The 17622-nt window shown below is 40.4% G+C and overlaps 1 protein-coding gene across 2 annotated transcripts in view; it reads left to right on the forward strand.

The window, feature by feature from the left end:
- cd2ap (CD2-associated protein) overlaps positions 1-17622 on the forward strand; it is a 289563-nt gene that overhangs the window by 168655 nt on the left and 103286 nt on the right. For both annotated transcript variants that reach the window (XM_050058858.1, XM_050058859.1), the window contains exons 9-10: positions 10552-10650; positions 11597-11650. In XM_050058858.1, coding sequence (XP_049914815.1) covers positions 10552-10650; positions 11597-11650 — 153 coding nt within the window. The remainder of the gene's footprint in view (positions 1-10551; positions 10651-11596; positions 11651-17622) is intronic.

Here is a 17622-nt window from a genome sequence, read left to right on the forward strand (position 1 = left end):
GCCCCAGGACACGCTGGAGGGATTACATCGCCCGGCTGGCCTGGGAACGCCTCGGGGTTCCCTCGGAAGAGCTGACGGAGGTGGCTGGGGAGAGGACTGTCTGGGCTTCTTTGCTGAGGCTGCTGCCCCCGCGACCCGGACCCGGATAAGCGGAGGACGACGAGACGAGACGAGTCCTTTGTGAACACAGACCAAATTTAGACTTCAAACAGAACCTTGTTTTTGTGTCTTGTTGTTCTGTAAACGTACTAATTTAAAAAGGAAGTCGACGTTGACATAGACAGGCTCTATACGTGGCTAGAGATTGTGGGCAAGTTAGGCTTTTCCCAATAGGACCTCAGTTTTCCCAGCATGCCTAGCAGAGATGCACTGAATTTTAAATTCCGGTCAGATAGCGATACCGATGTTTAAAAAGACAGTTTGGCAGTTAGCAGATACTGGTACTTTTATATTTTTGTTTACTTTGTTTTGTTGTTTTATGTTGCCCCTTTTGTGCCAGAGAAACAACAAAATCTACACTATAAAAAGAAATAACTGAACTTTTGAAAAGTCATTCAGTCCTTCATTACACTACCTTTGAATGAGCACAAACTCAATCATACACATTTATAAACTTAAATATAACCTTTAACATGAAAATTTCTTTCAAAAAATAACTGCTTCAAAAGACTGTTTACTCTGTATAATTCATAATTCCCTCTCTAATATCTATTTTATATTTAATTTTAATTTAATTTAATTTTATATACTTTATTAATCCCCGAGGGGAAATTCAATTTTTTCACTCTGTTTGTCAATTACACACAGGTCCGAACACACACATGCACAAACAGGACCTATACATGCACTAAGTGGAGAGATGTCAGAGTGGGCTGCCCATGACAGGCGCTCAGAGCGGTTGGGGGGTTCGGTGCCTTGCTCAGGGGCACCTTGGCAGTGCCCAGGAGGGCACCTCTCCAGCTACCAGTCCACGCTCCATATTTTGGTCCGGACGGGGACTTGAACAGGCAACCCTCTGGTTCCCAACCCAAGTCCCTATGGACTGAGCTACTGCCGCCCAAACAACAAATGTCTCCTTTAAACAACTGCATTTATTTAAGTTTCTTGCCAGAAACTACACTTTACAAGATTACATCTGAACACGTCATGAAGGCGTCATAATTTACCTTTGCCCAATTCTCATTTTTAATAAAAAGAGCTTGAACGCATGCAACCTCTGTCAGCTGTTAGTTGTGGCCTCAAGCTGCTAACAGCTAACTAGCTTTACTTCTGCTGATTTCAACATGTATTCGTTGTTCACAATGTAGCATTATCAGGGAAACAATAGGGTACATTCTCTGGTGCGACAACAGTTTACTGCGTCCTTTCGTCCTGAAGGCGAGCACATTTTCTTTTGTCTCTGGGATGCCAGGATATCGGCTGCAACTAGCCATCTCATCACACAACAGTGAGATCACAGAGGCCATCTGCCAAACAGTTTCAAACTGTTTCAAAGTTGTTTTATTAGAGCATGTCAACAAATAGCGTCATAAATAGACAAGCAATGTGTCAGTGTACATACACATACACATACATGCAGTTGTCTTGTTATATGCTCTTTTTAAATTTTTTGTGAACATATTTTGAAAAGTAATAAGGAAACATATTTACATATACCAGTGGCGGCTGCTAGTCTTTCAAACCGGGGGAAGCTCACTTTAAGTTTACATCATAAAATTTGTCATATTGTAGCGAGGCAGTAACTTATAAAAGGAACATTTAATTGAAGCCGTTTTTCAAACAAACTCATGCCATAGAACCACAGCAAAACACACCTCAAAGTTTTTCAGATGGGTTTCAACACCTGAACTGTGTCTACACCACTGAACTGATTTTCTCTCAAAATAAGTTGCCCTGAAAGGAGCAGCACCTTAACACTGGCCCAGGTAACAAACAGTGCTATGTAACAACATTCTCTGAACATTCTCAAATATTACTGAAACACACATTTGTTATATGAATTCTGCCCTCCGCTCCTTATGCAGAAAATAGTTTGTGACCCTGTCATACCAACTGCACACACACAAAACAACTACAGCTTTGTGATTCAACGAACAAACAAACTAACTAAAAACACTAAACAGGGTACAAACCCAATAATGCAACGTTTATGTCTTTATTTACAGTGTGTGTTGTGTGTGTACTGTACAAACGGTGAAAATGAGCTATATCGCTTATGGAAATAAGGAACTCCGGACGGCACTCTGTCAGAAGACTCCACTCGCTGATGCCGGTGTGTGTTTCCAAAGTGCTGTCAATCACAAAGAGGTTCCGCCTTTTAGACAATTCCTCCAATCATCATGCATACACCGAGCGTCCTCTCCTGCCTACCGCTCCATTAGGTCCCGAGGAAGCTGAGCCTCCCTGAAAGTGACAATTTTGTCGCATTTATCCAATGACTGTCTCGCTTTGTTGCATGAAAAAAACCTGCTTAGTGAAAGCTCCACTTCCACTGTGCTGACACGAGAATGTATGACAGGGAGGTCACGTTTGAAAACGGGTGATAAACAGCTGACATTTGAACATCATAATCATAATGTTAAATGCATCCTAGCGCACGTTTAATGCAATGTAAATTCTTATTTTAATGTAAATTCAATAGTGCATATTTGACCATTTCTTCTATGAAATTTTAGGGGAAGTTCAGCCTCCCTTGTTGTCTAAGAGCAATCGCCCCTGATATGCACAGCATAAACATGCATACATACACACATACCATAAGATGAAAATAAAAAACACAATGAAAAATAATAAAAATATATATATTTTTTATAAAAAGAAAGAAAAAAGGGACATCCTCCACCCCACCAGTCCTTCCCTTCCATCATAATGTCGATTTCATTTTAGTTTTACCATAAGAGTGTATCTTATTCTTTCTAGGTGAAGTGTGTTTGTAAGGTCACTAAGCCAGCCTTTGCCATGGGGACTTCTTTCTTTTTCCAGTGCATAAGGAGCAGTTTCTTTGCAATAATGAGACTATAGGATAGGAAACATTGCTGCAGTTTGCTTAATTTCCTAACATCATCAGACATTCCTAGAATAATAATGACGGGTTCAGGTTCAAGCTGGATCTGAAGTATTCTAGATATTAGTTTGAAAATGGTGATCCAGTAGGTCTTAACTTTGGGACACAGAGCAAAACTGTGGAGTAGAGTATGATTTGTTAAAAGGCATCTGTCACAAGTAGGAGGAATTTGGGGGTATATTCTGTGTAATCTGTCCTTGGAGTAATGAAAACGGTGTAGAATTTTAAATTGAATTAAACAGTGCCTTGCGTTGTTTGAACAGCGATGGATGTGCTCTAGACTCTCCTTCCACAAGGTGTCCCAGATCTCAACCCGCATGTCTTCATCCCATGTGGTTTTTACTACATTATGATCAACTGGGCTGACGACGTAAGGTGTCATACATGTAAGATATTAATTTTCCAGAGTCTGATGTGGATTCAGAGCATCTGTCAAGACTGGAGCCTCTAAAAGTCTCAAAATTTTGCAGGTATGTCATAACCTGGAAGAGGGATCCCTCCTCAGTTGCTCTTCTTGAGGTTTCTACCGTTTTTTTCCCCCGTTAAAGGGTTTTTTTTGGGGAGTTTTTCCTTATCCGCTGTGAGGGTCCAAAGGACAGAGGGATGTCGTATGCTGTAAAGCCCTGTGAGGCAAATTGTGATTTGTGATATTGGGCTTTATAAATAAAATTGATTGATTGATTGATTGATAACGTAGTCTCTTATTTGCAAGTATCTGAAGAAGTTTATATTTACCCTGTATTTGAGCAAAAGAAGCAAAGGTGCCCTCAATGTATAAGTCTCCTATAGTGTGAATACCTGCCTTTTTACAGATTGTAAAAGCATTATCTAGATTAGCTGGTGCAAAGGTTAGGCTCCCAACAATGGGTAAAGTGTGGGATATGGGGGATCAATAGAGTATATCTTATCTTAATTCGTTTCCAGATTCTAAGTGTAGTGTGAATCACATCATGACAATTAAAAGGAGATTTTTCAATAGTGTAAGGTGACAGAAAAATGCCATCTATAGAGTGAGGTTTACAAGCGTCATCTAGCCAATATGTCATGAGTGTGCCAGAACCCCCTCTTTTTTAGATTTGCAGAGGTGTTTCTCGCCAGTTCTATGTGTTTTGTAGTTCCATAAAAAGGGACCACAATTGAGTCTAAATGTTTGAAGAAGGATTTAGCGAGAAACACAGGTATATTCTGAAATAAGTACAGTAATTGAGGCAGAAAGACCATTTTAGTGGCAGAATTGTATATTTGACTTAGAAAGCAATTTAGAAAACAGAGGAGGAATGTTTGCCTTGAAAAAAGGTTTCTGATATTTTTTAATCTGAATTCCTAGATATGTAAATTTCTCTGGAGATATTTTAAAAGGAAGATTTTGTAACCAGGAGACATCTTGTACATGTATGGGCATCAACTCACTTTTACTTCATTTTATCCTATATCCAGAAAAGATCCAAATGAGTTTATTTTTTTCAAGTAGGTTTGGAATCTTAGATTGTGGCTGAGTAATGTATAAGCAAACATCACTAACATATAATGATATTTTATTTAGCAGATACTCTGAGCAAGAGGCTCATTTAGGGCTGCTCGATTGTGGGGGAAAAAAAATCATAATCACGATTATGCAAATGATTATGCGGCGCACGTGATGACATATTGTTTACGCAACGTCATGTCATTTCTATCTCTACATGGTCACGCGTTAACATTTCCTCATCTGCTCTCTGTATCGCGCACAGCGGAGTTCGGCCCCGATGCGCACACACAGACACGTGTGCGCGCACGCACACACACACACAAACACACACACACAAACAGACCAACCTCTCTCGCTCTCCCTCTGCCATTTTCTGCACGCTGTTTTTGAAATTTTCCGCGATCACCTGCCCCTCGCATTATTTGTAGTTCACCTACTTGACTGGCTCGTGGAGTGAATAGAGGAGAGGAGGGGAGGGGGCGGTATTGCGCATGCACGGCTTCCGTAGAAGACAAAATAACATCTCCAGGCGTCTGTGACCAAAAATTGTTTACCCTCAATTTCATTAATTTTGAAATCGTTTGGCCTCAAAATCGTAATAGAGACCACCAGACGATTAATTGCACAGCCATAGGCTCAGTTGCTAGGGTAAAAATCAAGGGTGATAAAGGGCATCCTTGTCTTGTGTATAAATTGAAGCGAGGGGACAGTGTTTGATTTGTAAGGATTTGTGCACAGGGGTTGTTGAAGAGAAACTTGACCAGTGAAATTAATTTTTCAAATTTCAAACAGATAGGGCCATTCGACTTGGTCAAATGTCTTTTCTGCATCAAGCGACAGAACAGCTAGTTCTTCTCTCGGTCTGTCAGTAGAGTATATGATGTTGAATTGTCGCCTAAGGTTAAAAAAGGAGTATCTATTTGGTATAAAACCTGTCTGGTCTGAATGCACTAATTTACCTAAAAGGGGACTTAGTCTATTGGCCAGAACTTTGGAAAACAATTTGCCATCTTCATTTAACAGAGAAATAGGACGAAAGGAACCCACTTCTTCTGGGTCCTTACCCTTGATATATAACATAGTGATAACTGCTTCCGTTAGGGCAGGAGGAAGGGCACCATCAGTGTGAGCTTGAGTAAACATCCTATGTAAGTATGGAGAAAGAATTTCATTAAATCTTTTATAGGCTCACTGGGAAGGCCATCAGGGCCAGGGGCTTTACTGCTCTGAAGTGATGGCTTTTTGGATTTCTTGAATTGAAATTTAAGAGTTCAGCTGATCTAACTCTGCCTCATCTAGTTGTAAGAGGTTGCATTTATCAAGAAAATCTCTCATCCATCATTTTGGATGTGTACAGCTTTTTATAAAATTGGAGAAATCGGTCATTAGTATCTTTGGATTTCGTTAAAGCCACAGTGTGTAGGAATTTCTCCCATCTAACATTGAAATCGTGTATTGCATTCAAACGGATAGCGCACTCTAGCGCCTCATTGTTTCAAACGCGTGTTGCAACAACGGTAGCCACAAAGCTATGATAACATTGATGAAACCATGTCATCCAATACTTCATGGAGTATTCATTCAGGCTCCTACACAGACACATGGGACACGAGTTGACAAACCCCCTCCTCACCATGCTGGCTGTGTTTACAACATAGGACTGTTGGGGCGGATGTAAATTGAAACAAAAACCAATCACGTCTTGTCTTTTGACAAATGACAAGTGGCTCAACCTCACACAACTCAACCCATCACTGCACCGATGACAGCGGCGCTGGCCTGTGATTGCATTGGCCTGGCCCGCCTGTAGGGAAAAAAATGACAGGCAGGCCAGCAGGCCAATCACAGCGGCCCTTTTAAGACCTTTCTCCTTCAGCTGCTCTTTCCACCTGGGAAAGGCTACCCTGATGTTGACCCTCGTTTTTTGAATTCACCGGTCACTTTGCCTTTTTGATTCCCCCTTTGCGCTTTCTTGGCGATGAGGATTCCTTCTCCCGTGATGCTTTATATGTATGATCAAGCATTATGCTCAAAGAGTGGGACTTTGTTATGCTGCAGTAGTGCTGGGGTAGGAGCGAAGCGCGTCTTGCTCCTCTCCTTTGGCTTCTCAGTCACACAGCGCTGGCCTGGCTCTCAACGAAAATGCCAAAGGTGGGCCTGGTAGTGCTATATGTCCCTTGCTGCCGGATGTATTTTCAAGATGGCGAAACATTATGGAACCCCCCAAACGACTTACCTGCCCAATGTACAAACAAATCCGAAATTCTCCTGTTACGAGAATAAGTCAGATTATTGGTGGAGGTAATAATACACCAATGATGACATATTTATGAATGCAGACATTGATTTTTGTCAATAAAATCTGAAAATGCTACACAATGTCCCTTTAGGATCTCACCTTTGTCAGATATGATTTTGTGTATTGCGTGGTTGTTGTCCTGTTTTCTGAGCTGCCGGGCTAAAAGTCTGTGTGGTAGGGCTGCACGATACATCACCATCGCGATGTGTGCATGTGCAATAGTCACATCGCAGGACATGCAATGTTTTCTCTTTTTCTAGAACATGTAAACTTTTGTTTTGCTTCAGAAAAGCAGTTCTGAAGAAAGCTCCGCTGGCCTCTCTGAACACTCAGCAGCCCCTCCCCCCTTCATGCACACGCTGCAGTCACACACTGAAAATGAGTGACATGCAAGAGGGAGAAATGGTAAAGGAGGATTTATGCCTGGTACACACTACATGACTTCTTTGTCCGTTCTGAAAGTCACTATGTCACATTACATGATTGTGGAGTCATAAAATCGTGCTGTGACTTGCCCCGACAGAAACGACACAATGGTACACACCAATTATCCCCGGTCGTCTTTCACGACGTGTGTGATGTCATTGGGTTATTCTTGTCCTATTTTTATTACTTTTACTATCATTTCAGTCACTGTGTCTGTTCATGTGCCAGCCGAAATGTTGTTGTAGTCACCTAAAAAGCGCCAGCAGATGGCAGGAGCTCCATTTGAAGTACCGTACGCAAACATATAAGCCACTGAATCCTCCACAACAAGTTCCTGCAAATGTTTAACAAGGTTATAAGGAGCTTTTAATTGAAACAAATTCAGGAAGTGTTGAGTTTGAAATGACGGTGTGATGCATTAACTTTATCAAGGCAACAAGAGCGGATAAAAAGTAAAAATATAAAGATACAGAGGGATTAATAAATAATGGCCCTTTTATAATGTAGTTTGTTTCAAATGAAGCTGCTAGCCTCTGCAGTTGTGGTGAGTAAAAGCCCCCCCACTATTTTTTAATTTTCTTAGTGTAAGTCATCTGGGGAGAATTCTTGTATTTTTTAATATCGCAATATATTGCAGAAAACCAAACAAAAAAAAATTTGCAATGTCAGTTTTTTCCAATATTGTGCAGCCCTACTGTGTGGTTTATCACTGAATTCGAGATATTTCTGCTGGGTATATAAGAATGCCTTGCTTACTTTTAAGATAAGATAAGATAAGATACACCTTTATTGATCCCACAGTTGAGAAATTCCAGTGTTACAGCAGTCAAGGGTAAAGAGTCAAATTAAAGATTTCAATATTTTGCTGAGAGTATCTTGTTGTATTCATATTTCAAAGATGATATTTTTTATGTAATTTATTAGAAGGTGTTTGGGCATTTTCTCTGTCAAGCAGTTTTATTTGATGATCTATTTCAAGTTATTTCGGCTTATTTTTCTTCTTTCTAGATGCTTCATATGAAATGACACAGCATCTGAGAAATGCTTTAAATGTCTCCCAAAGTGTAGCAGGAGTAGTCTCCAAATTGTCATTAGTATCAAAGTAGAGAGATATCTGGGTTTTTAGATAATCACACAATTCTCTTTCAGTGAGTAGCAGAGGGTTTAACCTCCAATTCATTTGTGGTTTCTCCATATTCTAAATGTTTAGAGTGCAAGTGAGAGGACTGGGATCTGAAATCACAATGTTATGATATTTTGCATCTACAGCATAATGCATCAGTTTTGCATCAATGAGAAAATAATTTATCCTGGTATATGAGTTATGAGTTACTGAGTAAAAAGAGTCTGCAATTCTCCAGATGTCAAACATATTATAATTATTCATAAATGTATTAAGGAAGACACTCAAACTGCTTTTATCAGTTCTGCGGCTGAAAGATCTATCTAGGTACGGATCTAACACACAGTTGAAATCACCTCCAATGACAAGGTTTGTTGGGACATGTCTGGTATAAGAGATGTCACTTTCTTGCAGAATGATGAATTGTCCACATTGGGTGCATATATGTTCAACAGGGTAAGAGGTGTAGAACAAATCTCCCCACTTACTTCAAAAATCGACCTTCTTTATCAGATACTGTAGCTTTGTGAATTAAAGGAATGCCTTTCCTTCTCATAACTGCTGTACCTCTAGCTTTTGCAGGAAAAGATGAACGGTATGCATTTCCGATCCATTTACACTTAAGTCTGGTATGAGAATAATTTTTAAAATGAGTTTCCTGTAGAAATAATACATCTGGTGATAATGACTTAAGATGGGCAAACACCTTCCCTCTCTTTACTGGATTGTTCAAGCCACATACATTCCAGCTGGCTAGGGTCAAACCTTGACTAGTTGACCTTTAAGTGGTAACGTTAAGATAGTAAGACAGCTGGGTCCCCCTCCCACATTTTCACATCTCTATACGTTACCATTAATCTGGCCGGGTACACTAGTCCGTATCTGACGTTTGCTCTCCCTCGTAGCATCTCTCTGACTTTAGTGAATGCTGCTCTCCGTTTTACCACAGATGGGGCAAAGTCTGGAAATATGTGTATTTTTAGTCCCTGGGCTTCTAAGGTCTTCTTTTCCGCGGCCCTCCGTAATATTTCCTTACGAACGTGATAATAATGTAATCTCAGGATGAAAAGTCACAGTGGGTCTTTTGGTCTGACTTACTCTGTGTGCTGAGTTTCTCCTCCAAAGACGTTCCACTTTAGCATGAGGTGCCGAGAGGCTGTCCAAATGGCTTGTAACGCATTTCTCCAATTCTTTCAGAGTGGCGTCATTTACAGCTGTGTCGTTTTTCAGTTCTAAAATAGATTTCTGGATGCTTTGATATAGGGATGAGATCTCTTCCCTAATAGCTGCGGATACTTCTGTAATACGGCTTTCTATGGTGTCAAAAACAGATAATTTTATCAAGTTCAGCCAATGAATCGGTGCACCCCCTAATAGCCAGTGGTTACAGAATGTGTTAGAGGTCAGAGGTTTAATGGATGATTTGACAACATATTTACAGCTACCTTTTGAGAGAAATTAACGGAAACTTCAGGTAAGTTATAGAAAACCAAAAAATATCCTGCAGCAGTAAATACACAGTGAAACCAGTGTTGCAGCTCATCCATCACATTGCATGTCTCCTGCCATACTCTAGGCATTTGTAAATAATGTGTTTTGTTGTAGTTTGTCACTTTAATTATATTTCATATGTGTGCTCTCTAAAGGTACTAATTGTCCATAGCATTTTGCTGTCACACCATTACCTATTAGTTGTCTCAGTTACCAGCTTTAATCCAGAGAATTGGCACAGAGTCTACAGAGTCTCTGTCATTCAGGAGTCAACCATTACATGGCACCCAGCCAGCACATAGAGATATACAGACTGTGGTGGCTCAGCTCAGCAGCCTCTGACTAGGTATCCACATATGATGACCCTGACTCAGGGCTGTTATTTCATAGGAGAATAGTGACTCATAATCATGACTCCCATCAGTTTCCCTGCCAAGATTAGATTAGGAAGCTAGCACCATCTAGTGGAGACTGTTGAGAAGTGCACCCTGTTTTAATTGTACAGAAAACAGCATAATGACTTTAACATTGGACACTGCTTTGTCAAGTTGTTTCTCTTTACTTCTGAATCTGCGTCTTGCAGCAAATAAAGAAATAACAAGCATGTTAGATACAAAGTGAAAAAAGCAATGAACAAATTGATTCCATAAATGTTGTCATCATTCACTCTTTTTAAATAGGATACAGGAGAGTCCGGATGGTGGCGAGGGGAGATTGGGGGCAGAGAAGGGGTCTTTCCTGATAACTTTGTAGCCATGCTGTCTGAAGCAGACAAAGAGGTGAGATGACACAATGAAGAAAACAAAGAACTAGAAACTATTCTTAAAACTGAGGGTTGGTTGTTTTTCTTTGTTTTATGAAGATATTTGGGTTTTAGACTCTTGGTTGTTCCAAACAAGCAATTTAAAGACATCGCTTTGGGTTCTGGGAAATTGCCATGGGCATCTTCAATGGTTACTACATTTTACTAATTCAATCATTAGACGACACTGACCCTAGTTGTTGGTAGCAGCTGTTTAATAAACAATCATCTTCTTAATATTGCATAAAATGTTTGAAATGTGTAAATGTCTTAAAAGTCCTCCTCAGCTCAAGATGTGTTTTGCTTGTGGTCATTTGGTTTGATGTTTAATGATGTATGTGCAGATTGTGACATTAGAGGGCTGCTTTCACATTCTTCTGCTCTGCACTCACCTTAAATCTGAGGCCCTTTTTATGCAGATATCCTGTGATACTACCACAACGAAGATCCTTTATTATGCTGGCTTCACTTTTTTACACAGAACTAAACAACGGGGTCATCATGCTGCCCCAGTGTGTGATTTCTTAGATGGCATGCCTGCATTTCTCAAGCAAAAGAGGCGTAACATGTAACACAACAGCAACATTATATTGAGCATACAATGGACTTCGTCTCTCCCTGATGAATACTACCATCCATTTGTGTACACCATCTGAGGTTTACTGTTATGACATGCCCACTTTTCATCAATGAAATCAAATTCCTCTTAACATCATATCCCATCTCTCTGTCCTGTTTCACCCAGAAATATGTCATAATAATGAAGCTGATACTCTTCAAATGGCATTTCATCTGGACTTAACTGTTTGTCTATGAACTGGCACTGTTGGAGCCCTTTGAAGTTTCATCACAGAAAGTGATCTATGGTTTTCCACAGGTATCAGTTGTTTCTTACATTTTATGTCATTATGTTCCTGTTTTAGGCTCCCACATCGAGAGGATCAGTGAGATCATCTCCTAAGCAGGAGTCAGAAGAGGTAAGCTGTCAGTGCCTCTGATCAAAGAAGACCACTTACAGGATGTTTGTTCACTTTAACAGACAGAGCGTTGTGAAACATGGTGGTGTGTTCAGCTGTAAGGGCACTGTGGCAGGGGTTATACATTTGCAGAGCTTCACTCTTCCCCACATCCTGGAGACTTTTGATTGAGACTGTAAACCCTCTTTGACAACCTTTAGGTCACCACTAGAGGTTTTACTGGTCTACTTGGTTCCTAGTAATCCAGACCTGACCCAGGACTCAAGTTTAGTCAGTCTGGGTCTGGGTAGGGTGCCCTTCTTTTACCGTGGGTCTTGGGTACAAATGTCAATGTGTAATACCCGAGTGGATCAGAGTGAACTACTTGTCAGCTATGAGGACATGCTGTCTCACTATCATTTCAAAAGAAAATTTTACCCACATGCATGATCATGCAGGGAGTTTTTTCTTCAGGTAGGGTTTCCATGGATCCATTTGAACCAGGTCCAAGACTTCTAGTCATAACAACCTTTAAAGGAGCACTGTATAAGATTTAGAGGGATTTAGTGACATCTACTAGTGAGGATTGCAAATTACAACCAGATGAAACAAGTTAGAATTCCTTCAGTGTCCATTGTTCAGTAGGTTTTTACTGGGAGCTGAATTATCCACAAAGCTCTCTTCCTCTCCAAAACAAACAGACCAACTAATATAAACTAGTGAAAACACTGAATAAAGCAGGTTTACAATTAAGCAAACAAATTAGCGTTTCAAATAAGCGTTTCTTCAAAGCTTTTTGGTATGTCAGTGACAGGCTGCGAGCCCAGCACCTGCTAATGTGTGCTGGCTTGCTTTCTCTGATAACTTAAGATCCAGACATTGTGGAGTTTTTTTTTTTACCAGGAGCTGAATTATCCACAGACGTCTCTTCCTCTCTATAACAAACCGATCAGGTGATTTAAACCTGTAAAAACACAGAACAAAGCAGTTTCATTCAAAAAACAAACAAACAAACAAACAAAAAATATCAGTGTTTTTCTGATGCTCTCGTTGCAGAGTTGCTGCTAACTACGATTACTTACACAAGAAATTTAAAATGCGGATGTCCCTACCAAGAGCCAGTGCTTGGTTTGTCTGTTCTGGGCTACTGTAGAAACATGGTGGTGCAGCATGGCAATCTCTGTAGGCAAAGACCCACTCGCTATGTAGATACAAACAGCTCATTCTAAGGTAACGAAAGCACTACAGCTCTTATTTTTATTTGAGTATACACTAAAGAAATCATACTTTTTATATTATATTCCAGTTATGCCTATAAAGTTCTTCACACTAGACTTTTAAATACTTTGTAATCCATGCACTACTAAGTATATAGCACATGTTAGTTTCTCCAGACCCCAGCTGACTGAGGACAGCACAGATGCATACTGTCACACACAGGGCTGCCCCTGACCAAATTGCCCAAATTTGCCAAGTTTAGTTCAGTTACACACTCATTTCAATCAGTATTTGTCTCCTCAAAAGCTGACTGTTATGTATTAAATTCACCAACAGATGGCGACATTTACCTCCATAAAAATAGTCGAAAACTTATATTAACAACATAAATTGATAGGCTATAAACTTTAGCCAATATATTATATATTGGCTAAAGTTTATAGCCTATCAATATATACGACCACCAATCATTTTACCACTCCTTTTCATCAGAGGTGAATGCATAGGGCGTTAACAAGACATTCAATAAATGTTAATCAGGGCCACTGGAAAAAAAAAAAAAAAAATTCTCCAGTCTAGACAGAGACTGGAGACAGAGATTCCTATCTAATGAGTTGCAGCTTAGGTGTTGGTGCTCTGACTCGTGATGTCTTTTGGACAACATGTCGACTACTCTTCACCTGCTGCAGCTCTGCAAGTGCCTGCTGGCGCACCCCTCTGATTGGTCAGATGTCGAGTGCTGTCAATCATTGCAGCTACGCATGCACGGTCAGATTACAGGTCTCTTCTCTCCTTCCTCGAGCTGATTGTACGCGCGCCTCACGGTAGCGCATATGCGCATCCATTGCACATATGCGCAAATGCGTCCCCTTGCGCAAAATGTGGTCCCCCCCATGGAAGATGAGGCCTACGACCACTAAAATAGTCACAGATTATAGTAATAAAAACAGTAGGACTATCATGATTGTAAACTGAAAGTTTCAAAAGATGTTCAAAAATGCAGTCCAAACTGAAAAGTCTGAGTTACTCTGGGGTAATATTAAAAATCCTTTAATAAGCACAGGAATATCAACACCTTTCGACTCAACGAGTCTTCATCAGGATATGAGCCAGTCAAATTACAAACAGGTGTTTAAATCACATTAAGAATGTGTGAAAATATCACGTGACTGGATCATGTGACAGATCAATCAGCCTATGCTGAAAACAGAAAGAAAATAAGTAAATAAACGTATAAATGACAACATTCGCATGACTATGTGTGAATCACAGCAGTCGTCAGGATAATGAAAAATACAAATACAAAATTTATACATGTGTGACTGTCAGATTTCAACAACAATGGATGACAAGACATTGATGCAGAAATGTATAAATAACAGTCAGATTATTTTGATAGTCGATTAGTTGACTAATCGTTGCAGCCCTAATGCAGTCAAAATAATGATTACAGACCAGTGGCAGTAACCTTAATTGTCATGAAATGTTTTGAGAAATTTATGGTGTCGTTATTGCAAAGGGACATATGTTCAGAGCGAGACCCATTCCAATTTGCCTATAGACAAGGGAGAGGTACAGATGATGCGATTAATGGTATCACTCACCTTGCCCTTAAGCATCTAGAGTCCCCTGTGGCCTATGCGTGTCTCTTATTTATTGATTTTAGTTCAGCTTTTAACACACTGCAACCTTACCTACTGATAAAGAAGATGAATGATATGAACATAAGCCCCTTTATCATAAAATGGTTCTATTCCTTTTTAACCAATAGCTTCCAGAATGTCAGAATTAACAATACACTTTCTGCCACTAAATCTATGACTTCATGAGCACCCCAGGGCTGTGTAAGCTCACCAGTGCTATTCTCGTTGTATACCAATGATTGTTGCCGCAGCCACACAGATAATTTTATTTTTAAGTTTTCTGATGACACTGCAATCCTGAGCTTGCTGTACAAGCATACAGAGCCCATAACATACTTCAGTGAAGTGCAAACCTATGTTAAGTGGTGTGATGAAAATCACCTCACTATAAACGTAAAGAAAACAGAAGAAATGGTGCTGGACCCAAAGCTAGTAGGGGATCACACACCATTGTGTATCCATGGAGAAAAAATCAACCAAGTCAACTTTTACAGGTATCTTGGTGTTCACCTTGATAACCTTTTCAGTTGGCAAGTCCATGTAGATCATCTGTGTTCTCGTTTGCAGCAAAGACTGTACTTCTTGCACAGACTCAGGGTGTTTGGTGTCGATCGAGTAATGTTCCTATTGTATCAGGCTGTTTTGGAAAGTATTCTCAGGTATGGCATGTTGGCATGGTATGGTAGATTACCATACCATTCTTAAAACTATTCACCCTACAGTGGGAAAGTCTGTAGCGTTTGCCAGATGGCAAAAGTTCATACTCAGAGTAAAGGACATGGGTCTCATCAGACAAGATTCTCTGTACCTGTCTGAGCACAGACTGCTCATAAGTAGCCTGTAGAGGGAGCCTTTCAGACCTCCCTATCACTTTTATGGCAGTTTGTGTCAGACGAGTGATTCTTGATTTTAGATCTAAGAATCTTGTCTGATGAGACCCATGTCCTTTACTCTGAGTATGAACTTTTACCATCTTGCAAACGCTACAGGCTTCCCCACTGCAGGCTGAATCGTTTTAAGAATTCATTTGTGCCTACCTCAGTCAGGATTCTAAATGCTTCTAAAGCCACAGGGGTTTTGCAGTAATGTTGAGGAACATGGTGGTTCTGTATTGATGTGTGTGAGAGTGTGTGTGTTTGTATATGTTTTAAAGATTACTGTATGTTTATATGGACCTCATGTAGATCATGTGTCAGGGCTATGATGCATCATGTGCAATATGTGGCCTAGATTTGTATTTTTCTTATCTTATCTTATCTTATCTTAAAAAGCAGCGGTCTCTCAAACTATTCCAACACTACAGTGGTAGTCAGTGTGACGAAAGGAAATTTGAGAGGGCAGTTTTGACAGCCCTGCAGTAAATACTACCTTTGTGAAGTACACAGTGATTTTGGTTGAACTGTTTTCAAAGGTGTAGATTCAAACTAAGCAACGTTGCTCACCAAATATGTGTTCGCCTACAGAAGAAAAATTATTAGTCCTCTTTTGTGAGGGAGATACCTCACTCTTAACTGTGTTAACAAGACACTAATAATTAGAATCACCTTTATTGGCCATGAGTTTTTTATTTTTATTTTGTTGCTTTCAATGTGCATACACAGAATAGACATTCAGCTTAAAATAAGACAATAATCTGAAAAAGGTAAACATAAACATTGGATTGCTATGTACAGATAGCAATATGTTTATACACTGTAAAAAAAAAAGTATCTAAAACAAGACAATGGCACTGTAAACCAGGGCTATTCAATTATAAATTCAATTAGGCTGGATTTTAAAACCAAAAAATATCAGTGGGCCAGTTTTTAATAGGTTGCTAAGCAACCTATTAAAAACTTTGGGTCCTCTACTAGGAGTAGCCTGGGAGTTTGAGGGTTCTGAGTGCTATCTTAGCTGTTGCTAAGTGCACTCTTCTGGACAGAGACCTTGGATGTTGTACCTGGAATCTGCTGGAGCCACTCTCTCAGATTGGGGGTCACAGCCCTGAGTGCTCCAATTACCACTGGCAACGCTGTTGCCTTTTCTCCCAACATCTTTTCTAGCTCCTCTTTCAGCCCTTGGTATTTTTCAAGCTTCTCGTGTTCCTTCTTCCTGATGTTGTTGTCGATCCAAATTGCTACATCTGTCACCACTGCTTTCCTCTGTTTGTCAATCAACACGATGTCCAATTGGCTAGCCATCACCAGTTTGTAGGGATGGGAATCGAGAACCGGTTCCTGTTAAGAACCGGTTCCAACTGGTTCAATTCATCGACATCATTAGCCTTTATGCTTAACGATTCCCTTATCGATTCTTTTCATTACGCCGAATCTTTACGTGGTCACGCTCGTCAGTCAGCAGTACGTTCAAAAACAAAGTAGACGTAATGGTGGAGAGACAGAAGCGGTTGAAAGCTTGGCTTCACTTCACTAAAAAAGACTCATGACATTCACTCATCACAACAGCATGACATGCAAGGCCAGAAACACCACCAACGCTACAGTGATTTGTTTTCCACTACAGGGCTCTACTGTGCGAGCATTTTAACGTTACTTGCATTTGCAACTAAAAATAGTTTTGTGCGAGCAAAATAAGCATGCTGTGCGAGTACAGATTTCAACCAGCAGCAGAAACGAAAGGTGAATCCTGCCAGTTGTGGGTTGAACGGGGGTCAGAGACACAGACATGGACAGGAATACGTATTCCTGTCAAATATGGTGGCCATAGTGCTCTGTGGCACAAGATAACGGCTTACCGGTGACCGAGAAGCCTGGCTCCAGGTCCAATAATTTCCTCTTCTTGGTGTCATGATTGCCCAAAAGTACCTGAACAGCCGAGCCGTGGCGGCACACAGGTATGTGATGTGTCAGAGGAGAAACGAGCCGTTCACATTTCCACAAACTTCACCGCACTTAAGACTGTTCTTAAAGCAGCTGTGCGGAACTTTTTACCATTAATAAAACTGTCCCTAGTTTGTATCACCCCCCCTTGAAGATCCGCATATTTATTTGAACCCAACAGTGACAAAAAAGCCTTTCTCTATATGGCTATTTAGCGTAGCCTCGCTCGGGTCGGACACACAGCGGAAGTCAGCAAACCAGAATACAGCACCCGAGGCGGAAGTGATTCTGCTCGCCCGCAGCGGCCCGCAGC

The sequence above is a fragment of the Epinephelus moara genome, chromosome 12 (assembly GCF_006386435.1).
Source record: "Epinephelus moara isolate mb chromosome 12, YSFRI_EMoa_1.0, whole genome shotgun sequence".
NCBI classification, from domain to species: domain Eukaryota; kingdom Metazoa; phylum Chordata; class Actinopteri; order Perciformes; family Serranidae; genus Epinephelus; species Epinephelus moara.